Here is a 14,973-nt window from a genome sequence, read left to right as displayed (position 1 = left end):
TGGCTCACCTTTAGGCAGGGTTATAGTGAAAATAACTACTTGAAACGTTACAGGACAGGTCCTGTTTTTATTTTGGTGATTTAATTTAAAAATTCCTGCAAAGTCTTTTGTGACCGTCAAAACTCCTGGTCATTTCAAAGCTTAGAGAATCTTGACTGCCACAGTTCTTTAATACAGAATTTTGTCTCTGGAAAGTAAAGCCCTTTTTGGATGTAGCCAAAGGTGAGACAGTGGATGATCGAGGGATGAAAAAGCCTGTTAGAGGCGGACTGACTGGATGGATATGGCTGGCACTTTAATTTGGTATCTCACTTTGTCTCTTCTGTTTGTCAGAAGCAAAAAGGCTGTGCCCTAGTTTTAAATAGGCCTCCTCAGATACTAAATCTCCAGCAATTGACCAGAACCCATTATTTTCGCTGTCCATGACTTAAGTATATACGCTCTTGCTCTGATATCCTAGATTAAAACTCGCTGAATGAGTGGTTTTCCACCTACTGATCTAAGTAACAACCTTGGCTCATGGCAACAGATTTTAACTCTTCTGTGTCAAGTTTATTTAAAGTCAGATTACATTAGCTTGGGTTTTCTATTGCATTTTGCTGGTTTAGGCTGCCTTTTTGTTGCTGTCTTAGCTTAGAAATGTTTTCGAATCAGCCAAATAATTTAATTGTCTTAATTAAGGAATGAGGCAGTTCAAAGACTCCTATGAAGACGAGAAAAACATTTACCTTTGCTTGCCAGAGGTTTATTTAAAAAAAAAAAAAAAAAAAAATCACAGGCTTGACCAGGAATTAACCTTGTTGAACTACACTGGTGACTGTGGGTGCTTTTTCAGTTGGCAATTCTGTTTCAATGCAAGATTGACTCAGAAGACAGTTGAGACTTAACTGGATTGACTCTTCAGATGGAGCCTCATCCAGGTGCTTGGTTCTCAACACTATGGGCAGAGTGTTACGTGTCTGCTGTAGACAGGTATTAGCAAGCTCTGCCTCACTTGTGACCATGCTCCCAGATCTTACTCTGGTGGTTTCCCTGCCTGCTAATGAGATAACATAATGATAAGACCCAAATTCGCTCTGATCTTTGAATGCCTTGGCTTAAACCCTGACTCACACAGAAAGGCACTTACCTCTTAATAGGCAGCCACAGTTCACCCAGTTTGATAAATGTAAATTTTTTTTCAAAAAAAAGAAAAACCCTAACAAATGAGACAATGTCCTAAATCAGACCAATTGCACAAAAGAGATGAAAAGAAAGCTTCCTGGGAGAGGAAGAGAGGTCCGTGAGAAAGCCAACCGGGCTGAGCCTTAACAAAAGCATGGCCCTTCTGTCATATAATGCGTTAATCTCAGTCAAGCACAGCAGGAGCTGGCTTCTGTCCCGGTTGCAGGGGATGCTCCCAAGGCAGTGTCCGAGCCTGGAAGGCAGCTTTTGTCAGGCAGGAAAAGCCATTCTGGTAGAGCCCTGTTAGCGGAGGCTGCTGCTGCTGCTGGCCTGAGAGCTGCCCACGCCTGGGTGGTCTGGACTGTGTCGGTTCTGGGGAAGACAAGGAAGGAAGGGTAAGAACAACTAGGAAGTAGCCTTGGCCTTGATCAGGGCTGTACAGGAAAAAACCGGTGTGCCCTGGGTTTTCAATCCTGGGTCCAAGCTGAGGCAAAGGACTACTGGGGGCGGGGTGAAGTGGGGAGATTCCGGGGGGCTGCAGCAACAGGCCCCTACCCTACCTTCTTTTTCTTCTTCTCTTTCTTCTTCCTCTTCCGTTCAGGATCCTCCTCTTTTTTCTTTTTCTTCTTCTTGTGATCAGAATCAGACGGCGTTTCTGTAGGAGAGTATGTGCTTATCACCTGCAGAGCTCAAAATTCCTTACTGCTAGGAACTCAAAAGACCACAGGAAAACCTAGTCAAGGGCAACCGCTGTTCTTGTAGCGGCGAGAAAGCATAGGGAGGCACTGCTAAAGCACGGTTCCAGGTTTTTACTTGCCCAGGAGACCTACTTGCAAGGAACACTACCTTTAGATCAGTTTCAGGAAAATTTGGGAATCCAGGGCTGTGTAAGGAACCTCTCTGGCCTTTTAACTGAGGAAGGTCCAACCAGATCCAGGTTTTCTGGCTTTGAACAGAACTGCTTCTTACCTGGGGGGACAGGATCCTGGGTACGGCTCTGTTTGTGCTTGTGTTTATTCTTCTTCTTGGGAGGCTGAATATGCATCAGACGACACTGCTCTGGCAACTGAAGGAACCAAAGGAAGGTCCAGGTGAGAGGAGGGAGGAGATCCCCTGCTCCCATCATCTGTTCTCAGTAAGTTATGAAGGAACAGACTTGGACAGAAAAACCACCTCCATGCCTTTCAGGCCTCCCCGTGTGCCTTCTTCCTCCCCAGGAGGGGACTCACCGGGCCAGTGTGGAGGCGAAAGCCAGCCAGCATGGTCCCTGTGATAGGATTAAAAGAGCCACCAAGAATAGGGGGCTTCTCAATGAGGGAGCGGAGGCTGCTGTTATCATGGGAACCGGGCAGATCAATCATCCCTGGCAGGTCAGGCAGGAAGTTACTTAGCTTCTCCTTCACCTTCTTCCCACAGAATTTATTATAGGAATGTTCCAGGTTGTAGTGTGTGATCAGATTGGTGCTGCCTGTCAGCTCAGTGCTACCTAGAGGACACAGGGAGAAGAACAACAAAAAAATCAGTCCCAAGAGAATTTTTTTTTAATTTATTTGAGAGAGAGCACGCGAGCAGGGGAGGGGCAGAGAGGGAGGGGAGAGAGAATCTCAAGCAAGTTCTGTGCACGGTCAGCGTGCAGAGCCCGATGTGGGGCTCAAACTCACGAAACCGTGAGATCATGACCTGAGCTGAAATCAAAAGAGTCGGTCGCTTAACCGACTGGGCCACCCAGGCGCCCTGAAGAATTTTTTTTAAGAACCCCACAGGGAAAGTGAAGGACTGTAAAGAATCTTTTAGGTGAGCATTACAAAGATTTAAATTTATTTTTAAAGTAAAAAACAGCAAAATGAAATAACATACAATAAACACTAAAAAATACACTACTGTAGAATGGTAGGGTAGCTTGGAATGGGAAGGAGAAAAGTCGGCAAAAATCCAAACAGGGCACATGGAAACTGCTCTTCCCCAATGAAGGAGACACAGTCCCCTCCTTGGACTCACCGCAGTAGTAACTTACATGATCCTTACTGCAGGCTAAACACAGTTCCGAGTGCTTTTCACAGCGAGAAATTATACTCTCTGACACCAGCAGGATGTTACCTCAGAGCTCAACTAGAAGCAAGGTAAGGGCCAAATATGACCCAATGGCTTGAATGTCTCTGGTCAAGGACCCCTTTTTTTTCTTTCTTTTTTTTTAATAGCAAGAACCACTAATTACATAGGGAATAAACGGGTTTTTTTTTTAAGCTACTGCTGCCTAACTTGTTACCACCGTCTCTATTCTTCCTAATTAAAGTATAATGCTTTGCCTAGAAAAAAGAAATGTTTGATTAGCAGCTGAGCAAACAGGATTCTCATCCTAGTCATACTCTATGCCTCAGTTTCCTCTTATCTCTGGAGTGGGGTAACAGCTCTCTTAAGCACACTTAATTTTTTTCAAGGTTTAAATGAAAACATTGAAAAGTATATTCTATAGATGCAAGGCACTATCAGTACAAATATTGCACGGCCGACCTTTTTCAAAGAATAGAAACTTATTCGTAATGTAGTAAGGATCTAGAGGCAAGGGTGGAGCTGTCTAGCCTGCCTACAGTTTCATCTACATTTACGACGAACACGAAGAATACAAATGACAAGAGTGGCTTATTCATAATCATTCACTTGGAAAAACTCTGGCTCTGAACCGGGAGTCCCTTGAGGGCCGAGACCAGGTCTTTCCTGTTCATACCTGTGTCGCTGGTGCCCAACACAGTACACACCTTCAGTGCTCAGTAACTATTAAGTGAGCAAGGTATTTTCCCCTCCATACCCCTAGGCCCTACCTTCTTCCCTTTTTTCTTTTCCATGCCAAACATTTCAGCAGTGGTCTACTGTAACAGCAGGGGACTCAGTGCCACAGTACTGCTCCTCAAAACTAGGCACTGCCTCCTGCCAGAAGAGTGCCCTGCTTTCCCCACCCGCCCCGGTCAGCTCTCCTCCTCCAGGTGGTCATGCTCAAGGTTGAGGTGAGAAGGCACTCCTGCTTTTCTGTAACACTTTACGCGTCCACCCAACTTCCCGTTTTGACTGTCAGTTCCACGAAGGTGATTTATAAATCTCTCCCTCCAGCCCTGACTCCCCTCCTAAAAACTAATCTTGCATTTCCAACTTCCTCTTAGTCAATTTCATGCAGATTCATTTTTTAATTTTGAATTAAAAAAATTTTTTTTAAGATTTGAAAAATTTTAAGTAATCTCTATGCCCCACGTGGGCCTCGAACTCACAACCCCAACATCAAGAATTGGATGCTCTTCTTTTTTAATTTTTTTTTTTAACATTTATTTATTTTTGAGAGAGAGACAGAGCGTTGAGTGGGGGAGGGGCAGAGAGAGAGGGAGACACAGAATTTGAAGGAGGATCCAGGCTCTGGGCCGTCAGCACAGAGCCTGACGTGGGGCTTGAACTTGGGAATGGCGACATCATGACCTAGGTCAAAGTCTGACGCTTAACCAACTGAGCCACCCAGGCACCCCTGGATGCTCTTCTGACTGAGCCAGCAAGGCGCCCCCAGATTCATCTTTTTAAACTCTCAATACTCCCCACCTCACTCGTGGTTTCTCTGTTTCAATACATGGCACCCATATTCTCCAGGTATTTTTAGAAGCAGTACTATGTAGCTCAAAAATCTCAATGATGTACTATTACCCTAAGGAAAAAGCTCAAATTCCTTTGGCACTCACGATAAAACATATCTTACTGTAAGCTTTGGGGTGTGATCAACCACTACTCCCCTGTGCCAAATTCTGATCCATCCAAATGAGTCTCTCATCATCTCCTGAAAAACACGCTCATTTTGTTTCCTTTTAGGAAATTTGTTTTTATACTGATGTAATTATAAGACCATCTTTTCTAGTTTTCTTCACCAATATGAATTTTCCAGGTCTGGCTCAAGTGACAACTCTTTCTGTCATTTTGGATAGTAAACATTTTTAAAACCATCATGTAGTTTCTGTTTTTTGGTTTTTTTTTTTAAAGCAAACTCTACCCCCAACGTGGGGTTTGAACTCACAACCCCAAAATCAGGGGTTGCATGTTCTACCTACTGAGCCAACCAGGGCCCCCCATCGTGTAGTTGTTAGTTGTATGTGAGGCAGGACCACAAAGTAATGAGATTAGCCTTGACAAGTAATATAGACACTATCTTTAAACCACATATTTTATATCCCTAAGTAAAATAAGCTCTCTAAAAGCAAGGACTAGGGGTGCCTGGGTGGCTCAGTCAGTTAAGCACCAGACTTCAGCTCAGGTCATGATCTCATGTTTTGTGGGTTTGAGCCCCATGTCGGGCTCTGTGCTGACAGCTCAGAGCCTGGAGCCTGCTTCAGATTCTGTGTCTCCCTCTCTTTCTGCCCTTCCCCCATTCATTTTCTCTCTCTCTCTCTCTCTCTCTCTCTCTCTCTCTCTCAAAAATAAACATCAAAAACATTTTTTAAAAAAAGCAAGGACTAGACATATTAGTTCTCTCCCCTTCTCACCACATACCCCACTTCCTACATACCCAGCATTTGCCCAAAACCTATTCAATATCTCTATCAACTGACTGATACAAACAGGTACCATCAGAATAGATAAGGTTGGAGAAACTTCTGGTAGATATCAACCACTAACCAGAGGAAAGTCAATCTCTCTATGCTTCAATTTTTTTTTCCAGCTATAAAATGCCTACCTCAAAGAGCTTTTTTTTTTAAATGTTTATTTTTGACAGCACGAGCGGGGGAGGTGCAGAGAAGGGGACAGAGGATCCGAAGCAGGCTCTGTGCCGACAGCAGACAGCCTGATGCAGGGCTAGAACTCATGAACTGTGAGATCATGACCTGAGCCAAAACCAAGAGCTGGATGCTCAACCGACTGAGGCACCCAGGGGGCCCTGAAAGGGCTATTCTAAGTATTAAACTCTATTACATACGTATTTAACTGCATTGTGAACTTCAAAGCACTGTACCAATATGCATTATTATTTCTCTCAACTCTTGATGTAGCAGTAGGACTTGGGAGGAATTGAAAGGCAACTTGGGAGGGGCACCTGGGTGCCTCAGTCAGCTGAGCATCCGGCTTCGGCTCAGGTCATGATCTCACAGTGAATTCAGGCCCCACATCCGCTGGCTGCTGTCAACTTCAAGCCCGCTTCGGATCCTCTGACCCCCTCTCTCTCTGTTCCTCCCCCACTCACGCACATACATACTTTCTCTCAAAAATAAACATTAAAAAAAAAGACACTTGGGAGATTGAACACGTCCAAAATGACTCTTGATTTCCACCTTCTCAAACTTGTTCCTTCTTGGTCTCAGCACTACCATCCACCCAATTATTCAAGCCAGAGATTTACAAGTATTCTCAATTCTTCTCTACTTTTATTAAAGACTTACTATTTTTTTTTTTTTTACATTTTCTTATTATTTTTTTTTTAATTTTTTTTTCAACGTTTATTTATTTTTGGGACAGAGAGAGACAGAGCATGAACGAGGGAGGGGCAGAGAGAGAGGGAGACACAGAATCGGAAACAGGCTCCAAGCCATCAGCCCAGAGCCTGACGCGGGGCTCGAACTCCCGGACCGCGAGATCGTGACCTGGCTGAAGTCGACGCTTAACCGACTGCGCCACCCAAGCGCCCCTACATTTTCTTATTATTATCATTAGTTTTAGTTTTTAGTTGAGAGAGAAAGAACGAGCGGAGTAGGGGCAGAAAGAGAGGGAGACAGAATCCCAAGCAGGCTCTGCACTGTCAGCGTGGCGCCTGAAGGGGCTCGAACCCACAAACCGTGACATCAGGACCCGAGCCGAAACCAAAAGACAGAAGCTTAACCTACTGAGCCACCCAGGTGCCCCTCCTCTCTATTTTTATATTCGATCCTTCGTTCCTATAAGCTCCACCCCTAACATTTATCCTGTATCTATCTGTTCACTTCTCTCCTCCACTGCTACTGCCTAGTCCAAACCGTCGTCTCTTTCCTGGACTACTAAGCAGTAACTTCTGACTGACTTCCCCACTTTTCCCCACCTCCACTTTCCATTCTTAATGTAGCAGCTTGAGTGATTAAAACAATTAGATCATGTCACTTTCCTGTGTGAAAATGGCTCCCCCTGAGGGGCGCCTGGCTGGTTCAGTCAGTAGAGCATGCGACTCTTGATCTCAGGTCATGAGTTTGAGCCCCATGTTGGGTATAGAGAGTACTAAAAAACAAACAAATAAAATGGCTCCCCCTGAACTTCAGATCAAAGTCCTCTGCCTGCCCTTCTCACCTTCATCTCCTGTAACTCTTTCCCTTGAACCTTCACTGGACTCCAGCTGGTCTTCTGACTCTCAGATATTCCAAGCTTTTCCCTCACAGCAGGGCTTCTGACCTCCTTTCTTGAATCTTGATTTAGCTCTCCCCCTCACACAGGGCTGACTCTTTACATTTAAGCTCAGAAATTATCTACTCAGAGAGGGCTTCTTTGATCACTCCAGCTAAAGTAGTTCGGCCTCCTCAATTCTTTACCAGTTTTTTTCCTGTTAGCACTAACCATTATCTGATGTTATCTAGGGTACTCTGTGCCTCCTCCTCTGAAATGTAAACTCCAGAAAAGGCAAAGATCTTGTCAACCCTATTCACAGCTGAACCTTAACGCATTTAGAACAGTGCTTGGTACATAATAGGTGCTCCAGCAAAGCAAATTTTTGGTTCAATTCTAATCGCTCCTTCGGACAGGTAAGGAAATGTGGAGGCCCTGAGTAGGAGAGCAACATGCCTCACACCAACAGCAAGTTTGTGGCAGATTTGGAAAACCTCAGGTCTGCAGGGATGTTAAATGAGGACTGTCGAGTTCCAAACTCAAATTCTGGATAATCTTTAGGCAACCATGAACCAGTATCAGGGACAGAGCCAGATATGGTGTGAAAGAAGGTCACGGAAATTTATTCTCTGCCACCTCCCAATCCCTGCCAAAAACTCACGTCACTCATCCAAAGGGGTGGGAATCCTCAGACCCCTTCCGACTCACTTTGAGCTCCAAGGTCCTGGCACGCGTTGCCTAGGTTACCTAACACCTCCGCCAGCCGGCTGAGAGTCACGCCCATCATCTCCTCACTATGATCTGATTGGCTGCTTTCGGCCGGGCCTAGTACTCACCTGGCAGCTCCCGCATTAGGTAGAAAGGACCACAACCAGCCGCTGACTTGTCGGCTCCGGGCGGGGCCGTGGCCGAGGTGGGCTGCGGGGCCGTGCCGGGGCCCCCGCCCGGAGGAGGGGGAGGCGGAGGTGGTGGCTTCCCTGGCCCGAAGCCGAGTGCGGTTGGGGGCGGTGGTGGGTCAGCCTGAGCTCCGAACAGCGCCGAGAAATTCTCCATCGTCTCCTCCACCCCGGCCCTATCCCGGTGTCTGGCGTCGGTAGTTTTCATTGGACAATCCTTTCACGGTGTCCCGCCCCCTTCCTCAGGAGCCGCTTTTCATTGGGTGTTCCGCCTACCTTATTCCGGCAACTACTTCCGTCGCTTTATGAGAACGTTCAGGAAGTGCTATCTAACCTAATTAAATTCTTCTCTGTAGTTCTCCGTTCGGGACAGTCGCATATCCAATAAAATGACTTAAGTGGAAAAAGCGACAGCTAGATCGACCAATAAGGTGTTAAATCCCTTTTAATTGCTTACCTACAGCAACGTCCAATGAGAGATCTACTTCCGGGCCCAGAGGCGGTGCATCCGAGACTAGGCCCAATGGCAGTCTCAATGGTGAGAGAGGCGGGGCCAGACCTACAGACGTAGAAGAGCGGCGGGCGCCGCAAGGGCTGGGAAGATGGCGGTCCTCGCACCTTTAATTGCTCTGGTGTATTCGGTGCCACGACTTTCACGATGGCTGGCCCGACCTTACTATCTCCTGTCAGCCCTGCTTTCTGCTGCATTCCTACTCGTGAGGAAGCTACCTCCTCTCTGCAGCAGTCTCCCCACGCAACGCGAAGACGGCAACCCGTGTGACTTTGACTGGGTGAGCGGACCCCGCGACCTTGACTGTCCCTGTCCCCAGCGGTTGCATGCGGGAGCCTCGAGGTTCACCTTTTTGAGGATACCTGAGGTTCCCAGCCTGTAGCGGACATAACGGATTGTTAGAATGTAGGGCCTGGACCATCATCGAGTCTAAACCACTTCATGTTTAACTAAGACGGGAAAACAGGATATCCTGCACAGCAGGCTAGCTCTTAGTGTTCTTGAGTCCTGGATCTGTCTCAGCATTCCTGCTGGCCAAGAGCCGTACCCAAACTCTACACATTTACAGTGTTTTACAGGGCTGCCCATTATGTAAAGTCTCTGGACGAGCCAGTGAAATAAACAAGGCGGGTAGTAGTATTCACGTTTTATTGATGAAGAAATTGATCTCGGCGTGGTTAGGCGAGTTGCGAAACTAATCACTAGTGAGTCAGCTAGTGAGTGATTGCGACTTGAAACCACTGTTTTGGCCATAGCACCTGCACACTCTTATCAGCCGTTTCTTAGTCCAATTAATATTTCCAGAGTGGGCACTATCTGCTAGGCACTGCCCTGCGTCCTCCGGACGTAAAAATGAACACAGTTGTTAGGTCTGTTAAAAAGGGATTGTAAAAAAAAAAAAAAATTGTAAAGAAATCTATCTCAAGCCTCTTGCTGTACTTCCTGAGTAGGAGAGGAGAGACCGCTCAGAAAAATGACTTGAAGCTCTGTGCTCTCTCTGCTGTACAACAGCAGCTGTGTTCTGAGGGAGGAGGGTCAACCTCGGGTTTTGTCTTTTTCTCAGACCCCCAAAGGAGTCTTGACCTTTACCAGAACCCACTCCTTATTTTTGTCCTCCATTCCTTGTTTACTCATTCATGTTTCCTCTGTCCTTAGTGTTCCTAATTAGCTCAAGTGTACCCATGCTACTTTAGAAGATCCTATTTTTATCTAATACAGTAGTCCATCTGTCCCCCTCCCCTGTATATCTGAGGCGAGTGGGGAGTAAATATTCATTGCAAGTCCCCCGGTGGTTCCCTGAAACTCTGGATAGCATGGAGCCCTATATATATGATGGATTGTTGTATACATACATACCTTTGGTAAAGTTTAATTTACAAGTTAGGTACAGTAAGAGATTAACCACAATAATGATAAACTAGGACATGTATAACAATATAATGTAATAAAAGTTATGTCAATGTGGTCTCTCTCTCTCTTTCCCTCCCCTAAAGTATCTTACCATACTATACTCATCCTTCTGATGATGATATCGGATGATAAAGGGAGGTGAAATGAAGTGAGGTGAATGTCATAGTCACTGTAACATAGCATTAGGCTACTATTGACCTTCTGTTGATAAGTCAGAAAGAGGATGATGTGTTTCCTGACCGAGGTTGACTGCAGGTAACTAAAACCACAGATAACGGAGGACCACTGTATTCTATACTGATTTAACCAAAATGGGACTCAAAGATACAAGACATAAGTGGGTAGTAGTAAAGATTTTAATAAGTGTAGGGACCTTTTATAGAACTAATTTCTTTGTATACTCTCCTTTAATAATATGTAAAATACTGGAGTTTTTGTATTTTACTATTTCTCTAATAGATTTTTTTTTTTTTAACTTAGAGTTTATAGCCAGTGTTTGTTTTCCTGGAAAACCCATGTTTTACTGATTTATCTTGGTGACTGAGAAGTTAGGGTATTAAGGTAAATAATGTTAGCAATAACAGCTAAATAAAAATAAATAAATAACAAGAGGCACCTGAGTGGCTCATCAGTTGAGTGTGGACTCCAGCTCAGGTAGTGATCTCACGGGTTGTGAGTTCGAGCCCCACATCCGGCTCGCTGTTGTCAGCCTGTCAGTGCAGAGCCGGCGTCAGATCCTCCCCACCTTGTTCTCCCAAAAATAAATAAAATATTTCCTAAAAAAGTAAACCTCAGATTTTCAGTGACTTAACAAAAGTTTATTTCTGTTTTATTAAATAAAAGGAAAGAATCAATCATTTTGCATTGTCTGTATATATTGTCTTCCAGAGTACCCAAATAATTGCTAAGGGAATGTCGACTTCTTAATAGACAAATTTGAGCTAATAAATACAGAAGGACTGATAGAATTTAAAAATCATTTAGCAAGGATGCCTGGCTGGCTCAGTCTGTGGAGCATATGACACCTGATCTCAGGGTTGTGAGTTCAAGCTGTATGTTGGGCATAGAGCTTACTAAAAAAACCAGTCAACCAACCAAAAAACAGGTATCAACCCCTAATGGGATAATAAACCTAGGCAACGATCATCTGTGGATGCTAAAACCATCTCTAAAGGGATGCAGAAGGTGGTGCTAGATACTCCACCAATGACGTATTTCTTGCAAAAGATGTGGCTTTCATTGTATGCAAGCCTCTAGGTTTCATTGCCACTTTATAAAAAATACAGTGGATAGAAAATCATCATCAGAAGAACACATAGCATCAGTTTGCAAACAGCCAAATCCAGAAAGCGGGAAAGTTGACAGTTCATATGACTGTCTTTTTTTTTTTTTTTTTTTTAAATGTTTGTTTATTTTAGAGAGAGCCCTCAAGAGTGGAGGAGGTGCGCAGGGGAGGGGTGGGGGGAGCGGGGCAGAGGATCCGAAGCAGGCTTTTGCTTGTCTGCAGTGATGGCGGCAATCCCAGTGAGCAGCTCAAACTCGCAAACCTCAAGATCATGACCTGAGCCGAAGTGGGATGCTCAGCCAATTGGCTGAGCCACGCAGGCGCCTGGATGCTTGTTTTCAACAGATACATAGCCTAGGGTAAAAAGAAAGAATAGATAGCCTTTAGAGATAAAGGAAGGCCAGAGAAGCACATCAGCTAAATGTACTGTGTGGACCTTCCTTGCTTGTTCCTTATTTGAACAAGCAACTGTACCAAGACAGTTTGAGATAACTGAGATCATTTGAATAAGGACCAAGTAGTAAATGACAGTAAGGAATTATTAATTGTGTTAGATACGACAATGCTATTTTGGTTTGTTTAAAAAAAAAAAAAAAGAAAGAAAGAAAAGCAGAAGTCCTGGGGAGCCTGGCAGGCTCAGTTGGAAGAGCATGCAGCTCTTGCTTTTGGGGTTGTGAGTTTAAGCCCCATGTTGGGTGTAGAGATTACTTAAAAAAAAAAAAACAAAAAAAAAACACTTAAAAAAAAAAGGGTTCCTTAAAAAAAACAAAACAGAAGTCTTTATCTGTAAGAGATACACACTGAAGTATTTACAGATGAAATGATAATAGTTAGAATTTGCTTTAAGTTTCTCCAAAACAAGTGGGTAGCATAGGTGAAATGGAACCGTTTTGGCAAAACATTACTGTTAAATCTGAGTAGTAGGGATTTATTAAAGTATTGTAGGGGTGGAAAATTAGTTTTCTTTACCTTTTTGAGGTCTTAGCTGAGACCCCTGTAATAAAAGACAGATTGAAAACAAGAGGGGGGCCCCCTGGATGGCTCAAGCATCTGACTCTTGATCTCAGCTCAGGTCTTGATCTCAGGGTCATGAGTTCAAGCCTCATTTTGGGTTCTGTGTTGGGCATGCAGCCTACTTAAAAAAAAATAAAAGCAGTTAAAAGATAAAGTTTATTCATATGTATACCTCATGTGTACATGAAGATACCCAGGGAAAATGAATTAACTCAGAAGTGGATTGGAACTCTGGCTTATAGGGGCGCCTGGGTGGCTCGGTTGAGTGTCTAGCTTCAGCTCAGGTCATGATCTCACAGTTTGTGGGTTCAAGCCCCGCATTGGGCTCTGTGCTGCTGGCTCAGAGCCTGGAGCCTGTTTTGAATTCTGTGTCTCCCTCTCTCTCTGCTCCTTCCCCGCTCATGCTCTGTCTCTTTCTCTCTCTCTCTCTCTCTCTCTCTCTCTCTCTTTCAAAAATAAATAAAAACATTAAAAATTTTTCAAAAAAAAAAAAAAAAGAACTCTGGCTCAACAAAGAGCAATACATTTTTGGAGAAATGACTGGACAAAGGAAAGAACTTTTAGGCTTCAAAGGGCAGCAAACTGTGGGAAGGTAAACTAATGGCAGATAAAGTCCCATTAGTTATGTTAGGTCCCTCTGGTGCTGTCTCCAGGCTGATAGGGTCTAAAATTGTCTCCCTTGATTAACTTTTGTCCTTCCTGGTAGAGAGGGAGGAACACCTTTAAAAATTTATGTCCTGCTTTTAGACACAGAGAGGGAGGGCAAGGAGCTTTTCTTTTAATTTTTTCCTATCTCTTTTTTTTTTAATTAAAAACATTTTTTTAATGTTTATTTTTTTTTGAGAGAGACAGTGTGAGCAGAGAGAGAGAGAGACACAGACTCTGAAACAGGCTCCAGGCTCTGAGCTGTCAGCGCAGAGCCTGATGCGGACTCGAACTCATGAACCATGAGATCATGACCTGAGCTGAAGTTGGATGCTTAACCAACTGAGCCACCCAGGCCCCCCATTTTTTAAAAAATGTTTTTAGTGTTTAATTTTGAGAGAGAGGGAGAGACAGAGTGCGAGTGGGGGAGGGGCAGAGAGAGAGAGGGAGATCCAGAATCTGAAGCAGGCTCCAGGCTCTAAGCTGTCAGCACAGAGCCTGATGGCGGGGCTCGAACTCATGAACTGTGAGATGATGACCTGAGCTGAAGTCGGACACTTAACCTACTGAGGCCACCCAGGCGTCCCAAGGAGCTTTTCTTACATCTATTCTTAATTGCTTTTAAGTCCAAAATTATTATGCAGAATAATCAAAAGTAGCATATTTTGGGGTGGTAAATTCCGCTACCTTTTAGTGTCCTCTCTACTTTTGTGTGTATTTGCAACTTTCCATAATAAAAGGTTTAAAACTAGGAACAAGCAGGCAGAACAACTAAAGGGGCAGCCGCTTTGCATTGTTGGTCTGGAACCCCAGTCCACTCTGTTGCCTTATGGTCATCCTTGCATCATCCAGCCAGCAGACAAGACAGAAGGCTGAATGCAAGGCCACATGCTTTCTTACTGCCTGGCACAGACATGGCACATCGCTTCTAGTCACGCGCCACTCAGGAGTGCTGGTGCACAGTTCTACTTAGGTGCAGGTGGACAGAGAGCATCTCACTGCCAAGTACGCCCAGGAGGAAAGAGAAACTGGTTTGGAGTATACATGGCCAGTCTTTGCCATTGACCCACTCTGTTTTCAGAGAATATTCCTTACAGTCCTATCTTTGTTCTCCTGCTAGACCACAGTCCTTTTTTTTTTTTTTAAGTTCATTTTTCCATATTTGCTAAGTCCCAATTCTAACCCAATTCCATTTGTGAAAACTCTTGCTCCTTTCTGCTGAGGATGATTTAGTAGGGTCTGTTGTATTCCCTGACCCCCACTTTACAGGTCTCTTTCTAAAGTCAATTACTTTTTGTTGGAGATTGATGCTAAAAATCCAGGACCTAAGAGGTCCCTGAATCCCAGCTGTAAATCACAGTTGATTAGCTCTGTCTGAAATAGTGATTTGGGCACCTGTGTTGTAAACAGAAAGGTCTGGAAGCCCTCTCAGACCATCTAACCTCTAGTTGCCCCTCCTCCCATGCTTTCTCTCACATGGTCCTTGTTATTCTTCACTGTGGTCTTTACTCTTTGAAATTACCTTGTTTGTTTCTTTGTTGTGATGATTGTCTGTCTCACAGACCTTCCAGTTGAGAAAGTGAGAAAGAACTGGGAGCCCAGGATCCTGAAAAAGGGTTTCTGAAGCTCTGAGGTCTCTGCCAGCTTTCAAATTCGGTCAAAGGTGCTTGGATTATCACTATGATTGTTGAATGGGGAGGAATGATTTAACATAAGCAATCCCACCCCACCCCCCACCC

At 44.4% G+C, this 14,973-nt stretch overlaps 2 protein-coding genes across 3 annotated transcripts in view; one reads left to right on the top strand and one right to left on the bottom strand.

Annotated features, from left to right (window-relative positions):
* Positions 1 to 47: 47 nt before the first annotated feature.
* On the bottom strand, positions 48 to 8,579 carry MED19 (mediator complex subunit 19). Its single transcript, XM_040495095.1, has 5 exons — positions 8,310 to 8,579; positions 2,394 to 2,650; positions 2,134 to 2,230; positions 1,725 to 1,819; positions 48 to 1,536 (listed from the first exon to the last, which is right to left on the bottom strand). Exons 1-5 carry the CDS (start codon positions 8,575 to 8,577, stop codon positions 1,468 to 1,470), a joined length of 786 nt encoding a protein of 261 aa, XP_040351029.1. The 5' UTR covers positions 8,578 to 8,579; the 3' UTR covers positions 48 to 1,467.
* A 351-nt stretch (positions 8,580 to 8,930) lies between these two features.
* The window catches only part of TMX2 (thioredoxin related transmembrane protein 2), a 15,084-nt gene continuing 9,041 nt past the window's right edge, over positions 8,931 to 14,973 (top strand). Inside the window, exon 1 of one of the 2 annotated variants that reach the window (XM_040495094.1) lies at positions 8,931 to 9,160. In XM_040495094.1, the coding sequence (XP_040351028.1) occupies positions 8,972 to 9,160 (189 nt within the window). In that variant the 5' untranslated portion in view covers positions 8,931 to 8,971. The remainder of the gene's footprint in view (positions 9,161 to 14,973) is intronic. The other variant, XM_040495092.1, reaches the window with a different exon arrangement.

This window comes from Herpailurus yagouaroundi, unplaced genomic scaffold (genome assembly GCF_014898765.1).
Source record: "Herpailurus yagouaroundi ecotype Mexico unplaced genomic scaffold, PumYag 187, whole genome shotgun sequence".
Taxonomy (NCBI): Eukaryota; Metazoa; Chordata; class Mammalia; order Carnivora; family Felidae; genus Herpailurus; species Herpailurus yagouaroundi.
This window is presented reverse-complemented; position numbering and strand designations above follow the sequence as displayed.

What these genes read in the sequence shown, in the direction of transcription:
- MED19 (XM_040495095.1), bottom strand. Translation starts at nt 8,577, where the DNA reads ATGAAAACTACCGACGCCAGACACCGGGATAGGGCCGGGGTGGAGGAG. An exon ending in TTCGCCTCCACACTGGCCCG is followed by an intron (nt 2,231 to 2,393) that starts GTGAGTCCCCTC and finishes TGGTTCCTTCAG; the next exon opens with TTGCCAGAGCAGTGTCGTCT. An exon ending in AAGAGAAGAAGAAAAAGAAG is followed by an intron (nt 1,537 to 1,724) that starts GTAGGGTAGGGG and finishes TGTCTTCCCCAG; the next exon opens with AACCGACACAGTCCAGACCA.